Source organism: Harpegnathos saltator, unplaced genomic scaffold (assembly GCF_003227715.2).
Source record: "Harpegnathos saltator strain DR-91 unplaced genomic scaffold, Hsal_v8.6 scaffold418, whole genome shotgun sequence".
In the NCBI taxonomy this organism is placed as follows: domain Eukaryota; kingdom Metazoa; phylum Arthropoda; class Insecta; order Hymenoptera; family Formicidae; genus Harpegnathos; species Harpegnathos saltator.
The window spans coordinates 642,501-669,884 of NW_020230226.1; the positions used below are offsets into that span (position 1 = coordinate 642,501).

Consider the following 27,384-nt stretch of genomic DNA (forward strand, 5'->3'; position numbering starts at 1 on the left):
CGTGGTATACGACACCTTTTCTGTCGACCAATTCCGGCCGTTTCTTTTGAATTGCTAGATGCAATCGCGCTAATTGTCGACAGTACAGGTCCGAGTCTATCGTTCTGCTTGGCGATAGCAACTCGTGATGCATGATGCCCTTCCAATCCCACCAAACGCATAGCATAACCTAACCTTCCTGAGCGTCAGTGTGGGCTTTGCCATAGACTGTGGAGCTTCTCTTCGCTTCGACCACGATCTTTTTCGCACATTCTTGTCGTAGGTTATCCACTTTTCATCACTCGTGATCAACCGCTTCAGAAATGGCTCGATTTCGTTACGTTTCAGTAGAGATTCACAGATAGAAATTCGGTCGAGTAAATTTTTTTGAGTCAAATCATGTGGCACCCAAACATCGAGCTTCTTTTTGTAGCCAGCTTTCTCCAAATGGTTTAACCCTTTGCGGTCGGAGCCGCATGACGAGCCAGCGTCGGTCTCACATTTCTTTCAAAGGAAACTTGACTTTTTAGTCTACTATACCCATGCGTATGTTATCGTTCAGAAAGATAGACGTACGCGAACCGCTTCATAATACGTCTCTGCAGCTGTAAACTCAATTGGGCAGCTATATGCCGACACGCATCCGCAATGGTAAAAAAGCTTGGGCGACTATTTGCCGACACTCGACCGCAAAGGGTTAATATTGTTTGGTGATGGATGTTTAGGTCAAACTTTAAAACAATAATGTTCTAAAAAACTGAAAAAGTTAAGTAGCGTGGTAGAGTATGTAACAAAAATACATTTTAAATAATAAGTCAAGTGACACAATTGGCGAGTTTATACTGGGTGTCAATGTAGTATTGTCAGCCTGAATAAAATATGTGGGGCATTCCCCTTTAATTAATATCATATAAGGCTGAACTGGGCCTTTGGCCTCTTTTCTTATTCTCTCAACTTCGGCTTCTACGTTACACTCTTCCTACAAAAAAATTATAATTTATATAAGAAAGTGCATAAGAAAGTATTAAAACATAAAAATTTAAATTAGAGTGAATTTGTGAGACTTACAGGCCAAATTTGAATCAGAGAAGAATTAGGGAATGTTAAAGGGTGATGTACGACGTCACAAATTTCTTGGCTTGCATCTTTCGTACTAGTACTCTAAATTATTGTAATAATTAAAAATTTTTTTTTTTACTCAGCAGGGATTGTATTAATAGGTAAATCTATGTATTGGGTTGGCAACTAAGTGATTGCGGATTTTAAATAAGAATGAAAATTCAAAATTTTTAATTTGCGTTTTTAAATTTTTTTCAATGCATGTATGCGATACATTGAGCTTCTCTGCAATATCACGTGTTGTGCTATGACGATCTGAATCGATAATGGCCTTGATATGGGTCTCATCGACTTCAATTGGACGGCCAGATCGTTGAGCATTTTTCAATGAAAAATTACCAGTTCTTCAAATTTTCGTTCAAAATCTGGCAAACCAATTTTGACACTGCCTTTCTTTCAAGGCTTCATTCCCATATACGGCACATAACTTCTTGTGTGCTTGCGATGCGTTCTTGCCTTTTCGGAAATAATACAATAAAATATGTCTGAAGTGGACGTCTTGCTCTTCCATTTTTAAATTGGGATAAAAACAAAACTAAAGAACTAATCGATATAATTTTTGTATTAAATGAAAGGTAGAAGTCCAAACAATAAGAAAAAAATATAGGTTAGGTACTTTGAACACGTTAACGAAACAAAAGAAAGTGTAAAATCTATCTGTCGACAAAATCCTCAATCACTTAATTGCCAACCCAATAAATACTAATTCTCGAGGAAAAACTATTTATTTACTTTAATGAACTTACGCCTTTTTTTTTATTTTCCCCTTTTTCATAAAATTGGATATAGGGAGTAAATTTACTAAAAGTAGTATGGCACGAAGGTTATCTATGTAGATAAAACATTGCATTTAATTAAAATATTAATATTTTATTTATTTGTAAAATTTATGTAATAACTTATCAAATAAAAGATAAAGTAATGATAAAACGTAGAATTTTTACCATCTTCAATAATATTTGATATTCTATATAAATCTTGCCTCACTGTGCAACAATATGCAAGAATTCTTGGAGTATAATATGTCGGAAATGTAATTAAAAAGTTGTCAGAAGCTCCTTTATATAATCTTTCAAACTCCTCATCAATCTGTGATGAAGAGTACAAAAACAATATATACATCAAATCAGGATTGAATACCGAAATTATTTCACAAACAAAATTATAGCAATATTATATATACCGCAATTAAAAAAAAAATCTTTATAATAAAAAAAGTATTAAAGATAAAATATTATTATTCACCATTTCACCGGAATAATCTGCTAATCGAGGAAATTGTTGAAATATTTCGTCGATTGTAGGGAAATTTTCTAAAATCCATTGTTTTCGATTTTTCATAGTAACACGCATACATTCTGATATTGACGATTTATTTGCGTTATACGGTATCTTATATTTCATTCATGACACCTAATAAATATAATTAATATAGAAAATGAAAAAAAATAGATATGTATAACCTGTTGCCATATATGGTGACTACACAGTATTCGATTGAAATTAAGATTATTGAAATTAAAAGTTATATGTGGTAATATAAAAATAGTTATCATTATTCAAAATATCATGATGTATATTTTCTTCATACAAATCTTGCGGAAGCAAATCATTTTTATTCTCGTTTCTCCGAGAAGTCTCTCCGAATAAAAAGACCGTACTTGCATTTAATTTTCTTTTCTTAACCGCTTCGCTATATTTTTTCTGAGTAGGTGAAATATTTTTCCTAAGTGTCCAAAGGCGATATTCAATAAAACCTCTTTTTGTACTTGGATCATAATAGAGTTCCTAAAAAATGAAAAAAAAGAAGAATGATTTATTTTAGTTTTATGTAAAAAGAAAAGACTAGTATAATTTATATATTTGCTTACATATCCTTTAGTTGATTCAATATCGCGTAATTTTGGAAATTCTTTTACAATACTTTCAGCAAGAGCTATTTTAGCTTCCTCAGGTGGATAATTGTAATAGGAAAATAATTTCAGTAAAATAAAAGTTCGAATATAAATGTTATATATAAATGTTACATGATAAATATAATCGAATATAAATGTTATACGACACAAACAAAGAAAAGCTTACTAATTATCTGCCTGTGCTTTTATTAACTCGAAAGTTACTATTCTTATTAGACTTCGCCTATCACCTTCTGTAAATCTATCATCTGCAGCTTTTAAAATATTAGCGCCTTGTGGATGCTTGAGAAGAGTTTCACGAATTGTTTTGAAACGCTAAATAAAAATTTGTTTTTTACATTTTTTTAAATAGATATACGTTTATTAACCTCTTTTTAGGTTTTTTCTATAAAATAAATTTTTTTTACCGAAAAACATGTTTTGGGTATTCCAGATATGTCATGTTTATAAGAAATCGTACTTGTAATTGGAATAACAGCTGCTGGTACATGGTTGTTTACTATCAATTTCTGCCCAATTGTCGGAGCGGCTGAGAGTATTTGCAGATAATATATTTTCCTTGTTTTTTTCAATTTGTAATGTTTCTTCTATATCCAAACATTGTAATATATATTCATCATTCTACGAAAGAGAAAAAAGAAATTAGACGAATAAGATATATAGAAAGTTACATACAACATAAAAGAAAAACTTTACTTCGGAAGATGTTTGAGAACAATCTTGGAGAAATTTTAAAATTTTCTTCGCTGGCCCTTTCTTTATTTTCATATCATTTAAATCATTTTCGTTAAGTAAAAGTAAAGAGCCACCTTCGATTTTTTCATCTAAAATTACAGAAACACAATGTGTTCATAAAAAAACTACTATTTAACAGTAAATTATAAAAATTTTTATAATTATAAATTATAAAAATTATTGTTCATAATTTTCTTGTATAAAATATCAAAATAAATAAAACATCAAGATTACAATATAGAAAATATTCAATATCGGATTATGTTACAAATAATTTAAATTTTCTACTGAGGAATCTATTGCAAAATTTGAAATTCTTTTTTATACAACGTTATATAATGTGTAATAAAAACATGAAAAGTTACATCTCAATTTCAAGAAATGTTTAAAGTTGTTCAAATATAGCTTACATTTTTTGGTTGAAATGAGATGTTGAGGTGAAATACACTTTCTGTTATAATAATATATGGCGAAGTCTGACATAAAAGAGGTGGGATTCTGCTTCTGACCAAACGGACAATGGTTTGTAATGTGCAAAATTAAGATAGTTTATGAAAAGATGGGAAATTTTATCTATTTTCCAATCGATATAATAAGCATTAAAATCAGTATCAAATAAGTGAGTTTTACATAAAGAAGTTAAAAAATATACTTCGTTTCTTTTCAACATTACAATTTCATTAATATGTCCAAAAAGTGGCAAATTATTTTCATTTTCCTTGTCAGTTTTAAAACATACTAATAAATTAAGCTCAAACTTCACACCATTTATTTTTATAGCATTAGTAATAAATATAGGATCAGTATCCATGTATCCTAGAGCATGTAAATATGTATGACTTTGACAAGCTTGCACTGTAACTGTTTCTCCATTAAATGTTTCAGCTCGAAAAGTTGTGACATTTCCACTTCCCCATTTAGCGCTCTGATAACACTGTGTTATTCTTATTAATGTTTTGGATGTAGGTGGATTTATAAAATTATGAACGTGTTGTGCTCTCAATTTAATTTCATTATGTTTAGGTTCATAACGCATACAATTATACAGTTGAAGAGGCCCCGACCACAAGATACAATTTGGATAGTGAGTCAAATGATGGAACTTATTTATCATATGAACATTAGGAAAAAGCTGTTTAAATTTGTTTAAGAAATTTCTGATAAGCGCTCTTAGATAAGACATAAGAGAAATAGTAACCTTTGGCGCAAACATGATTTCCACAATTCTTAACAAAAGAAGAATCAGCTGTAAATGATCCTCCCCTTTTGGTACCCAGTCAGAAATTAAGAAAGGAAAAGCACGAAGAAGGCACTAAGTTTACATAGCTTTTTGATTTAAAGTATTCCCTTTCAGATTTAATATTCTGTCGTTGAGATTTGCTAAAGGCTTATTTTTCCTTTCCGTAAAGCCATATTGAAAAGATGCAATTCTGTTACTAAAATTATCTATATGAAACAATTTCAATTCTAAAGTATAACAAAATAAAATTAACTTCAATACCATTGGCCTGATACCACAAAGAACATCATGCATTTGATCAAATATAAGATTTTTACATATATGAAAGAAACGCGATGAATGTAAACAACAATTTTCATGCATTCCTGTTAATGTTTTAACATTATTGCTGTATTTGGCATTACGCAATGCGTTTAAGTGCTCATTATAAATTTCAATATTCCTTGGTTGCTTTATTTCTATGCTTCCATTGTGCAAATCTTGTCTAGTATAAAGACACATTCGACAGAATAAATTAGAAGATGATCCCAATAAATTGTATACTTCGTAGGCAGCTAGTCTATCTCCACAAAAACGAAGTCAATACTGCACGTAAAATATATTTTTCTTCCCCTACAAGTATAGAAATTCTTTCATGACTTTCTAATTTTGCAAGATCTTCAAAGAAAGGACTTAGTATTTGTTCCATTTTATATTTTTTTATGTCAGTATGACAACAAAGAGATAAAACGTGAATACTACTTGTTTCAGAATTCATGTGAGGTAAAAGATTCTGTATTGTATAATAAAAGACTCCTAATTTGTGAATGCCAGTTTTGGAGCCAAGTGGATTAACAATTTTAAGTTCATCATAATACAGTTGAAGTCTAACAGCATGTTTGTATCTTTGCAAAAAAGTATGATTTTTTAAATACTGTCTATCAATAAAAGATGCGAGAATGCCATTATCTGTTTCCTTTTCTGCTTCTATTACAGCGCATATTTCTTTATTTCTAAGCACCATTGCTAAAGAATCAATTACAGGGATATATTGACAAGTGTCAAGAACTGTTTTTGGTACAGAAGTATCAGTTGTCTTATTAATTTTGTATTCTATGCGTTTACCCAAAGGTATTTTCCAAGGCTCAATATATTCTGTATTATTTCGTAAAAAGCTTTCATTTGTTGTTTAACTGTCCTTAAATCTACAAAAGATGTATTTATTTCAAAAGCATTTAATAAATTACTCACTTCAGGATAATTAAGCATTTCTCTAGATTGTAAAAATTGTTTAACTTTTGTCTTTAATGATGCACATAAATTATTTGTTATTTCTTCATACTCATCAAGAATATCACAAATAGTGCTTCCAGTCATTGATACTTTTGAGTGCAGTCTGATTATCATTCTTATCAAAGAATCTCTTAAATTAAAATTGTCACAAACTTTTAAAACCTCGACATTATCTGGATTATCAGAGAAACTGTTTGCATCACTTTCATTGGTAATTATATCATTATGCAAGAAAACAGATTCTACATTTTCTACAGAAGAATCAGAATTATTCTTTTCTGAAAAATGAACTTTTTTATATGATCTCATAAGCAGAGTAATGAAAAAAATTTTCGATAGCATCCGTTTTGACCACATTCTAATCCACCTTTTGTTATTCCTCGTTTGACTGTTAAACCATATATTGTGGAGAAATGCTTTGATAAACCATATAACCCGTTATTTATAGTTATGTGACATATTGAACATTTTAGAGTCTCCATTGCATGTTTGTCATATTTTTACATATCTGCAACATTCATAACATATATTTTTTATTTTATTTTACTGAGTATGATTATTATTACACTCACACAAGAACCGTAAATAAAAGTTTTAAAAAAATAATTATTAATATATAAAAGAATAATATTTTACTATTTTATATATATCACACATATATTGAATTATACAACAATTATGTATACAAAATATGATAATTATTAAAAACTTTGATAATTATAAAAGAGAGAATACTCCTCACCGATTTCGTTGAAACTTAGCAATATAGTTTACCAGGTATGTAAATATGAAACCGGAATTTTTGTATAGAAAATACACTTTTACTGTATGAAAATGATAAAAAATATTTTATTCGAAGTATTGCCCATCGCTAGCTATACATTTTTCCCACCTGTCTGACAATTTGTGGATGCCACGCCAAAAAAACTGTTGCTCTTTTGAGGCAAACCAGTCATCGAGCCATTTTCGTACATTTTCCTAAGAAGTGAAGCGCTGCTCAGCAAGTGCGTGTCCCATCGATGCAAATAAGTAGTAATCGAACGGAGCCAAATCTGTTGAGTAAGCCGCATGCGAAAGTATTTCCCAACTAAACGCCTCAATCGTTTCCTTCACCAGTTTTGCTGTGTGTGATGGTGCATTATCATGAAGCAAAATCACTTTGTGTTGCCTTTTTTGATATTCTGGTCGTTTTTCACGCAAAGCTTGATTCAAATCGATCATTTGTTGTCGGTAGCGTTCAGTATTAACGGTTTCGCCAGGTTTTAGTAGCTCATAATAGATCACACCCTTCTGATCCCACCAGACACAGAGCATTGTCTTCCGTCCATAACGATTTGGCCTTGCAGTCGATGTCGATGGTTCGCCTGGAGTTACCCATGATCTTTTACACTTAGGATTCTCAAAATATATCCACTTTTCATCGCCAGTCACAATTCGATGGAGAAATGACTTTCTTTTGTACCTGGCGAGCAGCATTTCGCAAGTGGTTTTTCGGTTTTCCTGCTGTCTTTCATTCAGTTCATGTGGAACCTATTTTCCCATCTTCTGGATCTTTCCCATGGCTTTCAAACGTATGGAGATGCCTTCTCGTATCACATTTAATTGATCCGCGAGTTGTTGTTGCGTTTGAGCGTTATCCTCATTCAACAATGCTTGCAATTCGCTGTCTTCAAACTTTTTCGGTAGTCTTCCACGTTCTTCGTTTCTCATGTCAAAATCGCCACGTTTGAATTTTTTAAACCACTCAAAGCACTGTGATTTACCAAGAGCATGCTCACCGTAAGCTTCAGCAAGCATTCGATGCGATTCTGCAGCAGTTTTCTTCAAATGGTAACAGAAAATCAATGCCGTCCGTAAATCGTAGCTTCCAGGCACAAAATTCGACATGTTCAACGCTATTACAAACTATGCTGTTATATGAAACTTGTATTGTTGTGAGTTGAAAATCTTTGTCAGATGTCAACAAATGGAAATGGCGCCAATGACGCGGTTTGACGGTAACTACATTGACAGCTAGGGCCATCTATGGAGAAATTCCGGTTTCATATTTACAGACTTGGTACTATAGGCACTGTATTTTGCATCAACTTTTCCAGCAAACACCAAGTAGCAGTAACATACCCAGATAACACAATGACATCCTCCGGAAATCTCAAGGACATCCACGACAAACATTGCGGATATTCTGTGTATATCCAAATTTTATCCCGGGATGTACTTTAGATATCCTGAGGAAAAAAATAATAGCTGAATACTAATCTTTACATCCAGAGGATATATCCTGTCGGACAACAGAACTTCTGCGGAATATGTTATGGATATTTTTTAGGTCTAAAGAAAAAGAAAAAATATAGTGTATATTTTTTTATTTATTGACTCCGAATTGTGGCGAGTTGCGTCTTTCTTGTTTCAATTATAAATGTAAGAAAAAGCAATTGACTCGATTCTAAATTCGAATTAACAAATGGAATATATTAATAGCTCAATTTTATTTTTAGAAACAGAAGATTTTTGAATCGTTAAATTGTTTTCTCTTGGAATTCTAAAATCTTTTGATTCTAAAAGAAAAATCGAACTATTAATATAATCAATTTACTAAATCTGATTCAGGATCGGATCGAATACAGTTTTTTTCTCTTTATATTTATAATTTAGACGGGGAAAAAAAGAGAACATATATATCTTGACACAAGCTCGGAATCGGCAAAATCAATAGCTTATATTTCCACCGTTTATCCTTGAGACATCTTCTGTTTCTTTTAGAAGATTGTGCTGTCTGAGCTGCTATTTGAAACTAGCAAATACGCAGTAAATATTTATGGGAGATTTATATTTTGTTACATTGTATTAGTACTTAACATTCTGAAATTACTTCTAATGTTGCACTATAATTAATGAAATAAAAAATGTACACATGAAGTTCTCGTTTAAAATATTCAAAATAACAACTAATAAATATATTCTGAATATTGCACGATTTTCCAGGATATCCCGGCATACTTTCAGGACATTTCCATATTCCGGAAGTATCCCCCAGATATCTTCTGAGGACGCCTTGCACGTCTAGGATAAATGTTAATTAACTCATAAATTAACAACATAAATGCGATATAACATGTGTGTTATGTGTAAAAGTTACATCGTTGAGAGGGGAATTACAACTAAGAGTTACGTAACTGTCGCTTGGTGTTTGCTGGACACGAGAAACTCACTGTCCGATGGGTGTCGCGTTTGCTGCCGACCGAGCAAAAGCAAGTTCGAATGACCACCTCTCAGCGATATCCCGACATATTTAGGCGCGATACGAAAGATTTTCTGCGTCGTTTCGTGACTATCGATGAAACACGAGTCACACTGGAAAGCAAAGATGGGATCGGAAAAATGAACAGCATACGGCGAAGTAGCTCCGAAGAAGATAAAAACGACTCCATCAGCCGGGAAGCTTACGGCTACTGTCTCTTGAGATTCCCATGGAACACTTTTCACCGACTGTTTAGCTGCACGTTAATGCAATACGCTGTACATACGCGTTAATAATTGACGACGGATTTTTTAAATACATATAAACACACATACACTCGAGCAAAAATTCGTTAGGGCCATCCTTATGAAGCATAAGGCTGAAAGCCTTAAAAAGGGATGCCTCATTATTGCCACATCGGGTCTTGAGATGGATTTTTTAGGGGTGCCTTAGATTTTACAAAATGAAGCTTCAATAAGAAAAACTGACGAGGAAATTGATGAACCTTAGAAGGATTTTTTAGGGATGTCTTAAATCTAATAAATAAGGCTTTGATAAGGGAAATAGATGAGGGCCTTAGAAGGATCTTTTAAGGATGCGTTATGAATTTTTCTGCGGATTTTCTGCGTCGTTTCGTGACTATCGATGAAACACGAGTCACACTGGAAAGCAAAGATAGGGTCGGGAAAGTGGACAACATGCGGTGAAGTAGCTCCGAAGAAAATAAAAACGACTCCATCAGCCGGGAAGCTTACGGCTGCTTTAAGGATCTTTAAATATACAAAATCAAGTTTTGTTATAGACAATTAGTAAAATCTGAAGCGTGTAATAAAATTATCATAGTTTAATAATGTTTTAGTAGGTACGCTCTATCTGATTCTTTTAAAGATTTTTTAATTATCGCAATTAAAAGCAAATTTTTTTAGTTTTATCAATTGCCACATTTATTAGTCTCTTCTAAAGATTTTTCTAGCGTTGCCTTCGTTTTGAAATGCAACAAACTTTAATAAAAACAATAGCAAAATTTTTATGTCTAACGTTATGTCGAATGTTGCATTTTATTGTAAAGTATGTTATATTTTTAAAATAGAAAGTTGTATACTACGAGCAAAGTATACTCGTAACAAGGTTATAAAGAAATAAAGAAATTACAGTCCAAATTTCTTAGAATGAAAGGAACGATTTTTACTCAAGCAATAGTAAAAATATTTCCTTATAAGGCCTTATTAATATTGCCTTATGAGGCTCTGTTAATATTGCCTTGTAGGACCCTCATAATATTGGACCTTATAAGGATCCGTTAAACATTTGTTACATATCTTCTAGGACCCTTGTCTTTCTATCCGCACTAGGGTCCGATTAATGTTAGGGAAAAATAATCAAGTCCTTACCAGAGCTCTATTAATTTTTCTACTCAGGCAAGCGTTATACGCATGACACTTATGTTCTGGCGGACTTACTCTCGCAAACTCTCAAGCGTGACGCCCGTCTTTCCAGGTGCTCTGCAATACAGGCGGCCTCGAAGATATCCCGACGCATCAGCTGCCGGAGACCGTGGAGGAGCTGTCGCTGACGAAGAATAACTTCCCGGTTATCAAGGGCGACGCGTTCGCTGGCCTGCGGATCTTGCGCAAGCTCACGTTGGACGGCAACAACATCACCTCCATACGACCGTTCGCGTTTCGCGGCTTAAACAGGCTGCGCGAGCTCTCGATCCAGCACACCCCGCTGCCCTGCATCGAGAAATTCTCCTTCGCCGCTTTGCAGAACATCTCGGTGTTGCTGTTGGCGAACAACAAAATTCGCTACGTCGAGGGCTACTCGTTCGCCGGCACGTCCAACGTGCAGGTGATCCTGCTAACCAACAATCCGCTGCTGACCGTCCACAGCCACGCTTTCGCCGGTCTCACCAATGTCGTCCGGCTCATCTTTCCATCCGGTATCCGCATGATCCAGCAGGACGCGTTCGACGGTCTTCAGCACGTCGGCCTGCTCAAACTCACCTACATGGATCTGTCCAGCCTGCGGGCGTACACATTCCGCGGCCTCTCGCACGTGTACTCACTCAACATCCAGGAGAGTGACCTCGGGGTCGTGCAGAAGGACGCGTTCGCCGGCCTCACCCACGTGGATCGGCTCAACATACTGAACAACAAGGTCGACCTGATCGAACGCCTGTACCTGCGCCGTGATAACTACATCGAGCTGTTGCGCTTCCACGGCAACCACGTGCTAGAGGCGCCGCGGCACGCCCGGGATATCCTCCTGGAGGTGGACACGTTGAGCGCGATCGACAATCACTTCCCGTGCGACTGCCAGGCCCACAACGTCCTTGAGAGCGACTTCGTGCGCGGCAACAGCGTCGAGTTCCAGCGCCGTAACTACTGCATCTCGCCGTTCGAGTACAACGGCAAGCCCATGAACGTGGTCGACTTCGACCTGGTTGCCCGATGCCACGACAACGTCATGCAGGACAACCTCGGCTCGGGCGTCGTCGGTGTCTCCTGCCTGTCAACTTTGCTGTTGTTCGCCTACCTGCTCGTGGCCAACTTGTTCCGATGAGCGCTCTTCCAGGCCGGTTCTTCTACAGTCATGACTGTCCTCTCTATCTACCCCTTACTATTAGATGTTCCGCGTCAAGCCGATGGCGAAGAGACGGTCTCGGTGCCGCTTTCTATCGCGCACTTGCTGTGTCGTACGGCTTATCGATTCTCCTGGCGCCATACCAGTCTTCGCGAGACTCCAACTTCTCATAATCCAGTCAAGTCTTTGTTGCGGCGCGAAGAAGGAGGACGCATCGTGTTACAGCGAGTTCCGCTTCGTTATCCACCCTTCTCGCTCCCTCTTCCCTCCCTTCTTATCCCGCGAGCATCGTATTTCCGTGACTTCTTCGGCCTTCTTTTTCGATTTACTTTCGGGAACTGGAATGAGTATCCTGTCATGGAGGATAATTTCGTCCAGAGGGAAGTAAAGGTGCTTCTTGTAGGTCTCTCTCCGTTACTGCGCTGCGACGGTGGATTGTTAATTGAGAAGAGGATTCTAAAAAGAGGAAAGAGAGAAAGAGAGAGAGAGAGAGAGAGAGAGAGAGAGAGAGAGAGAAGAGAGAAATGTAAATCCTGCGAAGATAAAGCGATAGGGGAGCTATCGTCCTGAGAACATCCGTTCGCGATGAAAGAGCCCAGATTGAGCCGGTAATCGATAATTTACGATGCTATCGCGGCGACGACGAATCCGCAGGATGCGACCGCGACCACTCGCGTCAAATGAATACATATCCTCTTGCACGTATGAAAGTAAACCAAGCGTGATCTCACATACCGAGAAAATCGTTTAACTTTAGTACGTTTCTTGGTTCTCGTAATTGTAGCGTAGCACTTAAGAAAGTTTCACCGGCAGAGAAAGAGAGCGTAATTCCGAGCCTTAAATTGTCTCACACGTTACGATTGTAAGTGCGTCAGACGTACTTGACAATTTTGAGAATGAATACGATTTACGCCCGTTCCTTTAAAGACACGTAGAGGGATCGTGTTTGTTTCCTCTTCTCTTCCTTTCTTTCTTTCTTCCTTTATTCTTACCCGACTTCGCGGCTAATACGCGGCGTTTACGTGATAATAGGTAGGCTTCGCAATATATCTAGAGTTCCTATAATAAGATTTGCGACAGTCCGCCGCCATTTATAGGGCTAGTAATGTTGGCAGCACAAATTTTATGTGTAAGATAGGTTGGATCCATTGTGCTTTACATACCTATATATATATTAATTAATTATATTATATATATAATATAATATTAATTAATATATATATATAGGTATATTTATTAATAAATTATATATATAATTATATATCATATATATCAAATTATATACATACTGTCACAACGGATCTGTTCTTTTAAAAGAACTTTTTGCACTGGTGTACACTAGTGTAATTAAATATGATTTGCCATATGCAATAGGGCATCAAAATCAGAAATCATCGTCACGATGTCGTAACTCTTATTACAGGAACTCTAGCAATATCATACCTCGAGCGCGGTGAACATTCAGGTTCCACGCTTGGCGCTATTACATTCACGTTAAATAACTAATAATCGTCGCGTCACAATGTTCATCGTTGACTCGCGTTAGTATCGTTAGCGTCTGCGACATCCAATTATGCGCAGAGGAATTCTAGCACATCCTGCAATCGTCGGTGATCGAGTCGCTGTTATATATCATACCTTGGAGAGGACAAGAGGAGGCAATGTCAAGCTTGGCAAAGTCTCATCTTTCGGTGTCAGTGAATTTCACTCGAAGCTACGCACAGATAGTCCTGAGCGATCACGATTTAAATGTTAAGTCTCTTATTTCTCCAACGTCTTGTAGCAGTTGGATGATCCACATCCATATCATCTACATCTGTATCATTCACATCTCCGTCATTCACATCCTCATAATTCACATTCACATCATCCACATTTGCATCATCCACATCATCCACATCCAAATTTTTTTTGTTATAGAGGAGGAAATGCGTGACGCATACTTTGCAGCCACATAGAACTGCAAAATAGTGTGGGGCTTGCACCCACTAAAACCTCCCCCGGCCTACCACGTGACTAATGACAAAGGAATTCGGGAAAGCAACTAGTACCGAAGTCGACGTCATAACGTCCAAGCCTCCCTGTCGCCCGTGGCTCACATATCAAGGCCCTCCCAAATAGGGTCTACGTACCCCATCCCCCCACGCCCTAATTAGTCAAACAGGCATAACCTGTCCAGCAGACAAGCCGCGGACAAGCACACCTGGACCAACTATCCCTAAAGGTCCAAAAGATTAATGCTAGCCGACGAGCAAAATTCCAAGGATCCATCCGTCCGGTTCCCCTTTCCTTCCTCCATCTACTCCTCCTTCTTTTTCTTTTCCTCCTCCTCGATCCAGACCTCACTTCCTCTTCTGCGTTCCATGGAACTATTCCCAACCTCCAATCCTGGGTTAAGGGCTTCCTCGTACCTTCCGCTTCGTTCCTCTCAACCTCGAAACTCTATCGTCTTCTTCATCCCATTCTTCGCAACCGAACAGTCCTCGTAGACTTTCTTCAGGCCTGGGGATTCCTCCACATTCATAAACGAACACTTTTCCTTGGACACGCTCCTCCCATTGTCCTCATCCGTATAACTCTCCATAGTAGTAACCACACAGTCCGAACCAGCAGAGGCCTGTACTCCCACCTCGACCATCGTTACTCTTTTCCTTCCATCGCAGTGATAGCAATTGATCTCTTTGGTCGTTCCGACTTCCGTGTCAGAGAATCCTATCACCGTCGCCGCCACAACGTTCACCCTTCCCTTCTCCGCCTCCGTATCTTCCTCGCACCTCCTCACAGAATTCACACGTGTCTCCACCAGGGCATCCACCAGGAAGCTCACAACCTTTAAGATTTCCCAAACTTTCACATGGATTTCCCAAACTTTCACATGGATCCGAAGAATTCTAATTCCTCGAACTTCTCCCTCATCCGAGACTTCCAATTTACCAACTTAATTTCAAACAGGCTAACCACGTCAGCTGAGTGAGACAACTTCTCTACCGTATCCGTCTCCGTTCTCCCCAATTCCGGATTTTCGGATCCAATAGCACATTCCGCAGCCGCAACCATGCCAACAGCCAAACAGCCTCCGTTCTGCAGGTCGAAATGGATACCGCGCGTCGCAAGCAAGGAAGACATAACATGTTGTGTTCCACTTTCACATGAGCCCTGAACAGGATGCCATTGCCAAGCCCTCCGGCTTCTTTTCCTCCTCATCCGGAGCCAAAACGCATCCTCTCCACCAACACCGGAGGGTTTGCCACCAAATTATCCAAGAAAGGTCCCTTTATCCGCTTCTTCGACGAAGCTCTGTCTTTATAGAAGACTCCTTCCCTTTCTTATTCAGCGACTCCTTTTCCAATCTGCTCTTTCTTCTCTTCCTATTCCTCTTCACTCTGGCGAACATCTCATCATTCATGTCCGAAGAAAAATAGGGAATCCCTCGGGACTCATAGTCGGAGTGGTCTGCCCGAGCACCCGAGCACTCCTTCTCTGAATCCGTGTAATCCCCAACCGCGTTGATGAGTTGGAGTGGGGTAATATTATAATAATCCGCCCTTTCCTCCACCCAATCCAACCAGTACGTCAAGAGACTGTTCCTCGTCCTTATCATATGCCGGTTTTCCTTCCGTATCTTCTCCACTAATTCCGGGGCAAACAACCAACGATCCATACTGGCACTCACCTCAACGACGGTAATCTCTTCGAAGGACGAGCCCGCCATAGACTTGTCCTTTGGCCCGTTGCATGATGCCGACGTGGGGGGAGGGGGACCGGGATAATATCCCCGTCAACACGCCGTTATCCGGTTCCGACATCCGGCTCAGCAGTTTCTTTCGAAGTTCGCATCTCTGCTACGATGTCGGTTTTACGAGAACGACTATCACAGATTTATCTTCGGGGTTTTCCTTCCCCTAAGCTCCGGGAGGCAGCTGCCCATCCCGGAGGGGACGCATTTAGTTAAGTTCCGCCGTACAGACCAATCCGGCAAAGTAAGACCTGCCAGGAGCTGTAGCTCCCGCCGGCATAGCTCTGCACTTCAACGGGACTCTTAAGCCATCACAGGTGGCAACAAGGTGGCGTCCACCAGGGGATCCACATCATCCACAGCCACATCCTCATCCACATCCACATGCACATCCACATCCACCGTATCTACATCCACATCCACATCATCCACATCCACATCCACATGCACATGCACATGCACATCCACATCTACATCATCTACATCAACATCCATATCCACATCATCCACATCATTCACATTCACATTTATCTAAATCCATATCATCCACTGTTACGATGTGAATGTGAAATCTTTCCTTTTCTCCAAAGTTTACTTTTCTTCGCGAGGTACAATACGGGTCTTACTTCATGAAGCTACGAAACTTTTAGTATTGGCTAATCACTGAAGATAACAATCGAAGCGGTGTCGTAAGCTTCTTGACTTCCACTATGATTTGCCGCCGACATATCTCTATTGAAGAAAGTTATATTATTATAAAATTTATGAACATGTTATAATTATATAAAAATATAAATACAATTACGATATTATATACATATACACGTATATATATGTATATATATATATATATATATATATATGTACAGGGTGTTTGAAAGCTTATCATACAGACGAAAGTTGGAGATAGATTGGGTGTAGCCGAGAAGAAAAGTCATATACCATAATGTCAAATTGGCAATAGTTATCGAGTTATTAATTGAAACATGTGAGCCAATGAGCGCGTAGAGAGCGCTGGGCAGCCGCGATATGCACGTAGACATTTGGTATAGGCGAAGTCAACGAACGTAGATAGGCGAGTGCGCGCGGCGAGGGGCAACCGTAAAGGGCCAGAGCACAGACTTCTGCATAACGCATAAGAGAATCAACCAATCAGAGTTCTTCATTTCTATCCTGAGGAGGGAAATGAAGAAAACTAATTGGTTTATTCTCTTATGCGTTATGTATTATGCGTTATGCAAAAGCCTGTGCTCTTTCCCTATGTGACAAGAGGCGAGCGCACGCATAGACGTATAATAAATAAACCGCGCATTCAGCGGAGGGGACGTTCTATATTCGAAAGAGACAACATGCTTTCGTTGAGCAATCTATCGCTTTCTAACGATGCGTGGTGGGGGTAAAGCAGTCTTCCGTGACAGGGGAAACAGAAGTAGGAGAATATAGAGAAAGGGAAATTGTGAAAAGCAAAGAGAAGAAAATACGTCTGATATAAATACACGCATATGGAAAAATGACGATTTTGTATGGAAAACTGATGAATATGGACATATGACGATGGATATAATTACATACCGGTGGGAAATAATCTGTTTGTCACTTTTATATGCATTACTGCGGCATACACAACAATATAGACTCATTGTGTTATGGTTATACTATTATGAATAAATACGTTTTATAATTTTTAATGTCAATCGTCTTGTTTACATACGCTTTGTTTCACGAAAAGAAGGAGAACTGGAGACATAACATTCCACTTTAAACAAGCGGAGGGGCCAAATACCCCACCACGCATCGTTAGAAAAAGACAGCTCTAAAAGACTGCTCTACGAAAGCATGCTATCTCTTTCTAATATTGAACATGTGCAGACAAAGGAAACGTTGCGAATGCGCGGTCTATATATTATATGTCTATGAGCGCACACGACGAGGAGCGAGCGAGCGCGAACGACGAGCGAGCGAGCGCAAGCGACAAGAGGCGGCCGCCCAGCGCTCTCTACGCGCTCATTGGCTCACATCAATTTCAATTAATAACTCGATAACTATTGCCAATTTGACATTATGTACATGACTTTTCTTCTCGGCTACACCCAATCTATCTCCAACTTTCGTCTGTATGATAAGCTTTCAAACACCCTATATATGAAGCTATATCAACTCTCTGATGATAGATTCTGCGCGATCGAAGTAGAGATCGAGTCGGTGTCGTGGAAATAAGCATAGCACTTCCGCGAGTTGTGGTCTAATATTACAAGTCTTGTAGTTTTGTGAAACAAGACCGCGATAGAGCGCGTATAACACGAGCTTTAACTGGTCGACATATTGGACCAGCGCTGTCGCATCTACTTGAGGGTTTACTCGAAGCTTCAAATTTGGAGCGGACGTGCCATGAAGAGCACGTTCTCTCAGGGGTGCAGAAATGAGACGGGGAAAGGGTCTTTCTTCGCGAGCGTCGCGCAAAGTCGAGCGATTTTATTCCTTTGCATATCATCCTTAAAGTTGCTACGTTGACATACATAGCCAATCTTTGAGAAGCAAAGGATTAAAATTCCGGTTAGAGCGATGCGTTATTAAAGTTTTACATTGCTTTACACTAGAACGTAATATTAAGGATTATGAAAATAATTTCATTCAAGGCTCCTTCGCCGCGGAACTCTTGACTGATGACGTCAGAAGCGAGGGAAATGTACGCTGCAGAATTTCCTGCAAAATACGAGATAAAAAGATACATGCATAAAATGACGGTTGCGATCGATCGGGCAGATTTGCAAAATGGTCTAGCCGTTTTTCTCTAATAATCAACAAATTATCGTAAAATCAAAGTGACATATAATCTATCTTTCTAACATCTTTTATCATGATTCTGGGCCGGTTGTTTTAACTTCTTGGTAAGTTAATTGATAGTTAAATCATATATTTGTTTTTGTTTTTCTTCCTAGTTAGACAAAGATAGATATATGATTTAACCGTCAGTCAACTTACAAAGAAGATGGAACAACCGGCCATCTGCAATCTTAATTTCATAGTAATTTGTTAATTATTGGTAGAAAAGGAGAGTACTCCAACTATTTCGTGGACCTACTCGACCGATTGCAAGTATCACATTTTATGGATATTTTTTTCTTTTTTATTTTGACATATTTTGTAAGATATTTTATTTCACATATTTTCTCCCCTCCGAGATTATAAATCAAGATGGTTGCGGTGAGAGAGCTGGGAGAGATCTTAAGTGCTGTAATATTTCAAAATTTCTGTAACATTTAGTTAATATCTAAAATTCTTTCTTTTTTCTAGATGAGATGTATTTTTACAAACTTTACTTTCGTACGCAAGAACGCCTCGCTGCGCCCCGTACACCTGCTATCCGATTCTATTAGCGAACTAAGGAATTATTTACATAATTCGAAACCGATGAAAGTACCTAGTGATTAAGTATATATGTTTAATTGCGTTAACGCGCAAGGATCATCAGAGAGTACTCGACACGCTGTAAATCGGGAATAATGTTTGGCGAGAAAAAGGAAACAAGATTGGTATGTCAAAGGGAATTGGCAACGATTCGTTCCGCGAGATGCATTGATCGCGGCTGTTTAATATATTATTTACTGTGACAAGAATATTCCCATCTTCGAAAAGCGTTAATTTCTCCTTCACGATGTTCAAAAGTTTCAGTTATACATTCCAAACATTTGTAAGATTAAGATTAGGAAAAGTCTATTCCTATAAAATATTTAAGTTTCGACTACGTATATTTTATTAAATTTAATTTTATCGAGTTTACCATCTTGTTGATACCTTTTAACTCGCGTATTATTCATAAGAATGCAACATATTAGAGAAGTGAATATGCTCAATATTTTAGGCGAATAATTCATCAACTTGTGAATCTTCTTTTATAACTCCTGTACACATGTATCGTACATTCCTAATCGTGATAATCGAACGAAAAGTTCGATCGTAACGAAAATGGAGATTGTTACTGAAATTCTGTCACATTATTCTATTGCCAAATTTGCGTGTTGCTCTAGAAAATAATTTATCATTGTAACACGCATTACAAGACACACGAAAACTTAATTCAATGCTGGGAATTAAGTGAGCAGCACGAGCCGATTTCAAAGGCAACGCCCGCGCTTCTCCCACTACCTCTCGAAGCACGGCGGCCGAGCCGCCAATCGCGCTCTGCCTCAGGAACGGTCTCATATACGACATAAGATGGGATCGAACCCTCCCTCAAATCAAAATTAAAATATTTATTGATCCTAAAAAATAATTCTTACTCTCATTGGTGATGAAATATTACGCTTTTATTTCTAATATAATAAATTCTCTTTAATAATAATATAGTGATGACAATAATTAAGAATATAATTATTAAAGTTTTGTTAATAGATTTCTACATCATCTATGAGGTACTATTGTTGATGCGTTTTTTTTTTAAGTGGCTTCCCCAGTAGGCCTACTCTACTGAAAATTAATGAAAATGAAATACAGGGTGTTATAAAAGTCCGGGAAGAGCAGAATAACTCGAAAAATATGAGTCCTAGAAAAAATGCGAAGTACTGGGTTTTTATGATTTTCTCCTGGATATCTGACGGTGACGTTGGATTTGACCTTGACAATGACCTTGAAGGTCATTTCAAGGTCAGGTCAATTTTTTTAAATGGGACCCCATACTTTTGACCCCATGACTTTTGAGAAATGAAAATTTTACGTTCGGATATGACCTTGAACACTGCCAAATTTGACCTCTGAAGGTCACATAAAGATCTAAGCTTGTTTTAGGCTGAAAACGCGAATATCTTCGAAAATGTACCTGCTAGGAAGCAATGTTACGCGTAAGAATAAGAATGTTGAGGTCAACGAGGGAACCGAATCCGACGTCGGATTTTGCAAATTCAAGATGGCTGATTCAAGATAGCGGCCGATATTTAAGGATAACAAAAATTGGATCTCGTTTAAAAAGTTTTTGAAGTCGTTTCTGAAATTGAATCCGACGTTGGATTTTACATATTCAAGATGACCGATCTAAAATGGCGTCCGATATTCAGGAATTACCAACAATCGGAATGTGACCTCGTACGTAACGTAAAATCTCACTTTTCACATTATGGGGGGGGGTAAAAGTATGTGTTTCCAGCCTAAAAAAATTAATTGACCTTGATATGACTGACACATAACCTTAAGAACAAGGTCAAGGTTGGAAACGTCATATCCGAACGTAAAATTTTTCAATCTTGACACTTTTAGGTCAAAAGTATGGATTTTCAGTCCTAAAAAATCCGGTTTGATCTTAATAATAATCTTAACTCATGACCTTGAGAATAAGGGCAAGGTCACGGCTGAATGTCCCTCGTTGACCTCTACATTCTTATTCTTATGCGTAACATTGCGCCCTAGCAAGTGCATTTTCGAAGATATTCGCGTTTTCAGCCTAAAACAAGCTTAGACCTTTATGTGACCTTCAGAGGTCAAATTTGGCAGTGTTCAAGGTCATATCCGAACGTAAAATTTTCCGCTCTTTTCATTTCTGGGGTCAAAAGTATAGAATCCCATTTAAAAAAATTGACCTGACCTTGAAATGACCTTCAAGGTCATTGTCAAGGTCAAATCCAAGGTCATCGTCAGATAGCCAGGAAAAAATCATAAAAACCCAGTACTTCGCATTTTTTCTAGGACTCATATTTTTCGAGTTATTCTGCTCTTCCCGGACTTTTATAACACCCTGTATATGACTCAATAGGAAAGCGAAATGCTATATCGTGAGAAATATAGAAACGAAAGAAGAAGAATAAGTACAGAGCGCAAAATGGCCAATTTTTATAGAAATATTAATTGATTTTTCTTGCTCGTTTACATGTCGATTTTACTAGGGATGATATATCCACAGATTTTGGAAGAGGTAGTACGACGAGGTAGTAGTCAACAAAGATAGTGATGCATCGCTCAAAGATGAACGTTTGTCTGTTTTTATGATTTTCATTTTGGAAAAAGAACATTCGCATAAATATGTGGACCCAAACATAGAGAAAATTCGAAGACCGAAATTTCTAAGATGTGGATAACACGATGCGTCTAAAATTTTGAAGAATTCGACACCCTTTTTCTGCCGTGCTTTTAGCGAAAGATCATATTGCAAATCGCACAATTCTGCCTGAAGATGTAAACGTTCCTCGATTTGCACAGTGAGAGGATTCTCAAAGAGTATTAAATCTTTTCTTAGCATTTCGAAATCACTGCGTATCAAAACGCGTATCAAACTGATTTATTAAAGAATCACTAACATTGCATTGTTTAACGAAATTACAATTTGATACGCGTTTTGATACGCAGTGATTTCGAAATGCTAAGAAAAGATTTAATACTCTTTGAGAATCCTCTCACTGTGCAAATCGAGGAACAACGTCTACATCTTCAGGCAGAATTGTGCGATTTGCAATATGATCTTTCGCTAAAAGCACGGCAGGAAAAGGGTGTCGAATTCTTCAAAATTTTAGACGCATCGTGTTATCCACATCTTAGAAATTTCGGTCTTCGAATTTTCTCTATGTTTGGGTCTACATATTTATGCGAATGTTCTTTTTCCAAAATGAAAATCATAAAAACAGACAAACGTTCATCTTTGAGCGATGCATCACTATCTTTGTTGATGCGTACTCTTCCAAAATCTCTGTGGATATATCATCCCTAGTAAAATCGACATGTAAACGAGCAAGAAAAATCAATTAATATTTCTATAAAAATTGGCCATTTTGCGCTGTGTACTTATTCTTCCTCTTTCGTTTTTATATTTCTTACGATGTAGCATTTCGTTTTCCTATTGAGCCATATATTTCATTTTCATTAATTTTAAGTGGAGTAGGCCTACTGGGAAAGCCACTTAAAAAAAAAAACGCATCAACAATAGTACCTCATAGATGATGTAGAAATCTATTAACAAAATTTTAATAATTATATTCTTAATTATTGTTATCACTATATTATTATTGAAGAGAATTTATTATATTAGAAATAAAAGCGTAATATTTCATCATTAATGAGAGTAAGAATTATTTTTTAAGGATAAATAAATATTTTATTTTTGGTTTGACAGAGGGTGCGATCCCATCTTATGTCGTATATGAGACCGTTCCTGAGGCAGAGCGTCTTAGGGCAAGAGCATAGGCTTTTGCATAACACATAATACATAACATATAAGAGAATAAACCAATTAGTTTTTTTCATTTCCCTCCTCAGGACAGAAATGAAAAACTCTAATTGGTTGATTCTCTTATGCGTTGTGTATTATGCGTTATGCAGAAGTCTATGCTCTGGCCCTTACGCGCGATCGACGGCTCGGCCGCCGCGCTTCGAGAAGTAGTGGGGGAAGCACGAGCGTGCCTCTGAAATCGGCTCATGCTGCTCACTTAATTCCCAGAACTGACTTAATTCATCAGAGGATTATTCACTAATCAGAGACTCTTATGAAACATGATGATATACGAAATGCTCTCGAGCCACATTTGATACTGTAAACAGTTGTATACACAATTTGTATAAAAACGTTTACTGTGCCAATGTTTTGTATTCACTTGATGTTACAAATCACGTAAATATCCCGCAGAAAAGAGATATAGGGAAAGAAAATACCGAGTAGAAGAAAATTTTAAAGCAAGGTGTATGCCACAAAATGTGTTTTGTTCTTTATATAATCAAGTTCGTGAGAAATGCTTTCTAGATAAAAACACGTTGGCGTCCAAGAGCTACACGTATACTGTGGACTAAATCAGAGCTACGAAATACATATGATGCTATATATGCTTACGACTAAAAGGGAAAAAAAGAAACTATATAAAGCGTATTTCGCTGCCACTTACAACGTAAGATTTGCTTGGCCTTCGGTCAGCATAATAACCGAGGACCAACCTAGCTTATATTTTTTACCAATGTTTAAAATAGCGTTTAATAGACACGGTCATTAAGAACTGTAATCTTTCATTGTAGCTAGAATGTTCTGTCATATAATAAATGGAATAAAACGCTAATACTAAATATACAGGATATCCCGGACCCATTTAATTACCATCGTGTGTCAACAGTGGCAGGTTTTTGCACGCGTAAAGAAATCGTGACATCAAGTTATTGGCGAACACAACGGAAGATCCGATGAATTCATTAAGATGTGTCTAAAATTAAAAGAACTCTAGTATGAAAATTTAAATAATTTAACGTATATTCTTGTCGCGATTATTTAATTAACAATATATTCTTTACAATAATAGGAGTATACATTTTATTCTATATTTATTTTAATCTAGCACATTGGAGGAGTTTAATGAATCGGAATAATCGGCGGATCAGGAACAGCGTCGAATTCGTGAACACTCTGCATGTATCCATAATCCTTGCGGTAAGGTTTCAACTCCCAATGCATTCGTGACTCCATGGTGGTTAACGTGATACCAAGATCTTCCAGTGTAGGTAATTCCTTCGATACATGGTCAGATATAGATTCCTGTGAAACAAAATCAAGTTAAATCACGTCACTTGTTCAATCATCTAATAATGCGGAGAATCACGTGAATTGAATTTACATTCATTTTATACATACAATAATACGATTGTATTTTGCAATATTAAAGCATACCCTTTCTAAGTATTCCCACTGCAAATATCCAAATGGATATGCGAAAGTTATGAATTCATTCACATACACCTTAAGCTGGAAAAGCGGACTATATTTCAGATGTGTTCTTTTATAACCATACTCAATTGGATTAACTATACATATTTTATGGAACCAATCTAACAAATCGGACAGCTTATAACGTTTTGGCCTGCAAGGATAATATTAACATGAGAAAGTAAAATAAAGAGAACGCAAGGAACTGTATGATTGTATAAATTCATTATGTGCGTACGCACCCAACGAATTGGTAAGTTTTACCGGCGGTGCTAGGATCTTTTATAATAGCCGTGATGCCTCCAGCAACATCGTATACAGCTATTGGCTGCTTTTCCGTACGTTCACCTTTTTCCCATATCGGTATGTTTCTGTAAGAAAATGCATTTGGCCCATGAATGCTGCAATAATCGTAACTTGTGATACATTAATACACAGCTGTACTGTAATGCATGACAGTTACTTGGAAGAATTGTCTTTGAAATTGTTAAATAATTGAACTCTGAAATAGATGCCACACTTTATAGTGCATTAAATGTATGGGATGCTAAAAAGTTCACCTGCGCTTCACTAGCCCACTAGTTTACCTGAATTGGTGTCTCATTAAACCGTATATCTCACAATAGACATTTAGAAATCGATCCTCCTGGCCCCATATGGTCGACGGCCGTACAATTGTAGCCTCGGGAAACTCTTCTCGCACTGCTTGCTCTCCTTCCCTTTTTGTTTTAAGGAATTGGGAACCTTCTTTCAACAGAATTGGCTTAATATGAAAAAATCATTAACAAAGTTAATAAATTCTAGATAAAGCAAAATTATAAACGCACACTATTGCATTTTGATTAATGTAATAATCATAAGAGGAAGTTGTAATTTAATTTACCTCTACTTTATCATCTATATTTAAAGATGATACATGGATGAAACGTTCAACATTAGCTTCCTTGCATAATCTAGCGAGTTTCCTGGCTGCTTCAACATGCACATCATTGAAAGTAAAGTTCTTAGTTTCCCAATCTCGTCCAATCATATTGACAACAACATTAGAATATTTAATGCTCTTCTTTATCGAATCTTCATCATGAATATCAAATGGTTGAAACAAAACTTGTCCAAGATCTCCGCAAAGTTTTAGGGGTAAACAGTCATACAAGTCACATCTATGTGGTATTATTAGCTACAAACAAAATTTAATAATTGATTAAAAATCTTATTGTACTCTTTCTCTCTTTCTCTTTCTATTATTTAGCTACTACTGCATATATCATGATATCACGATAACAGGGATAATAGGTGATAATAACCCAATAAACATAATTTATTAATAGTCTACTGACAGATTTGATCAGAATTTGTCAATAGATCCATAGACATTATTCGTATTTGGTTCAAATTCTGTTCACAAAGTCTGCTGACAGAATTTAATAGCAAATTGATGGCACAAAGTGAGCATCTGCAATATGTTCCATTTAAACGATAAGAATGATAGCTCCTGCTTAGTTTCTACCATCAGTCTGTCATCATACTCTGTCGTCAGAACCTGTTCTATTTCTGTTAGCAAGCTTTTAATGGAGTCTGCAGCAAGCACTGTGTAACATTTGCTTTCATAGGTTTCGTTACCTGAATAAATTAATTTGACAGCTAGCTTAAACATTAGTTTAAGTAATTGTGGTTCTTTCTAACAACTTGCAAAGTGTAATTTTTATATATACCTGAGTGCCAATCTTCCCAAGGCGATTGCACACATATCGTCCAACAAATCCTGTTGCACCAAATAATGTACACACTATCCCATTGAAAGAACTACGACCACCGGTTCCTCTCTTTAAGGAAGCAGTAGTCGGATTCTTTATGATCTGTGGCTCCGATGAGTAATAACGAATAAAATTTGTCTGCACCGCGACAGCAGAGATACATATTGTTTGTGTCTCTGAAAAGCACAACAAATGCAAACTGTTATCGTTATATAATTGTAAATCAATATGTGTCATAAAAAAGTGTGAGTGAAATGACAGAAAGCTTTATAATATGTCGATATCGTGGGCCCTCAAAGAACACAATAAATCATTATTACAAAAAATATAGATGAAAATAACGATCTTACTCGCTACTTGCACAGTACATCTCGGAATCAAGGCGGCCATCTTCGTTGGCAGTCCATGTGAACAGTGCTGGGAGATCCAAAGAATTTCCTACGCTACAGCGCATGCCTGAAATGACATAGAGCTACATATATGTCAAAAACCACTGACGGTTTAAAACGCATGACAGAGGGTGTTTACGACATGTAATCGGATTTTCAATCGGACCAAGCAGTGGTACTCAATTGAGTCATTGTGCGAAATTCCCTAGACTAATCCGATTTATGTTACTGTCTTTGCATTAATCGGATCAAAGCAAGATTTTGTCGTAAAAAAGGAAAATATATGACAGGCAGTTTATATGACAAAAAGGAATAACTACGTAATTACTTTTTTAATAATTAACATACATATACACATTTCATTCTTCATAAAATTTATATTAATTAAATTAGTGTCTTTACATTTTATTGACATAATTTATGTATTTATATCTTATTTTATATAACCTTTATTATAACTTTATAATTCATAACCATTATGTATAAATATGTAATTTAGAGAATCTCGTTTGTGACGGAGAACGTGTGGATGTGTCCGGCTGAGCAGCGCGCAAAATTTGAAGCTATTTAGTGAGTTGCTAGAGCGTATTAATGATTAACATAAGTACATACATACATATATACGTACCTACATACATGCATAAATAAAATACACACATACATACACACATTTTATTTTCCATTAAACTTATATCAATGAGATTAATGTATTTATATATTATTAAGAATAAAATCTAAAAAAATGAGTAATTCATAAC

General features: G+C 37.0%; 2 protein-coding genes across 2 annotated transcripts in view; one reads left to right on the plus strand and one right to left on the minus strand.

The window, feature by feature from the left end:
- The window catches only part of LOC105191185 (leucine-rich repeat-containing protein 15), a 26,659-nt gene extending 13,425 nt beyond the window's left edge, over positions 1-13,234 (plus strand). Inside the window, exon 3 of the mRNA XM_025301435.1 lies at positions 11,000-13,234. Coding sequence (XP_025157220.1) covers positions 11,000-12,064 — 1,065 coding nt within the window. The 3' untranslated portion in view covers positions 12,065-13,234. The remainder of the gene's footprint in view (positions 1-10,999) is intronic.
- Positions 13,235-24,047: 10,813 nt separating this feature from the next.
- Positions 24,048-26,723, minus strand: ND-39 (NADH:ubiquinone oxidoreductase subunit 39). The gene is made up of 7 exons (XM_011154398.3): positions 26,588-26,723; positions 26,196-26,413; positions 25,367-25,660; positions 25,071-25,246; positions 24,726-24,854; positions 24,448-24,637; positions 24,048-24,315 (listed from the first exon to the last, which is right to left on the minus strand). The coding sequence occupies exons 1-7, from the start codon at positions 26,625-26,627 to the stop codon at positions 24,133-24,135; spliced, it is 1,230 nt and encodes a 409-aa protein (XP_011152700.1). The 5' UTR covers positions 26,628-26,723; the 3' UTR covers positions 24,048-24,132.
- Positions 26,724-27,384: the final 661 nt, after the last annotated feature.

Coding starts and splice junctions, on each gene's coding strand:
- ND-39 (XM_011154398.3), bottom strand. CDS start 26,627: ATGGCCGCCTTGATTCCGAGATGTACTGTGCAAGTAGCGA. Junction 25,661..26,195: donor TTGGGAAGATTGGCACTCAG/GTATATATAAAA, acceptor TTTTGTTTGTAG/CTAATAATACCACATAGATG. Junction 25,247..25,366: donor ATATAGATGATAAAGTAGAG/GTAAATTAAATT, acceptor TTTCATATTAAG/CCAATTCTGTTGAAAGAAGG.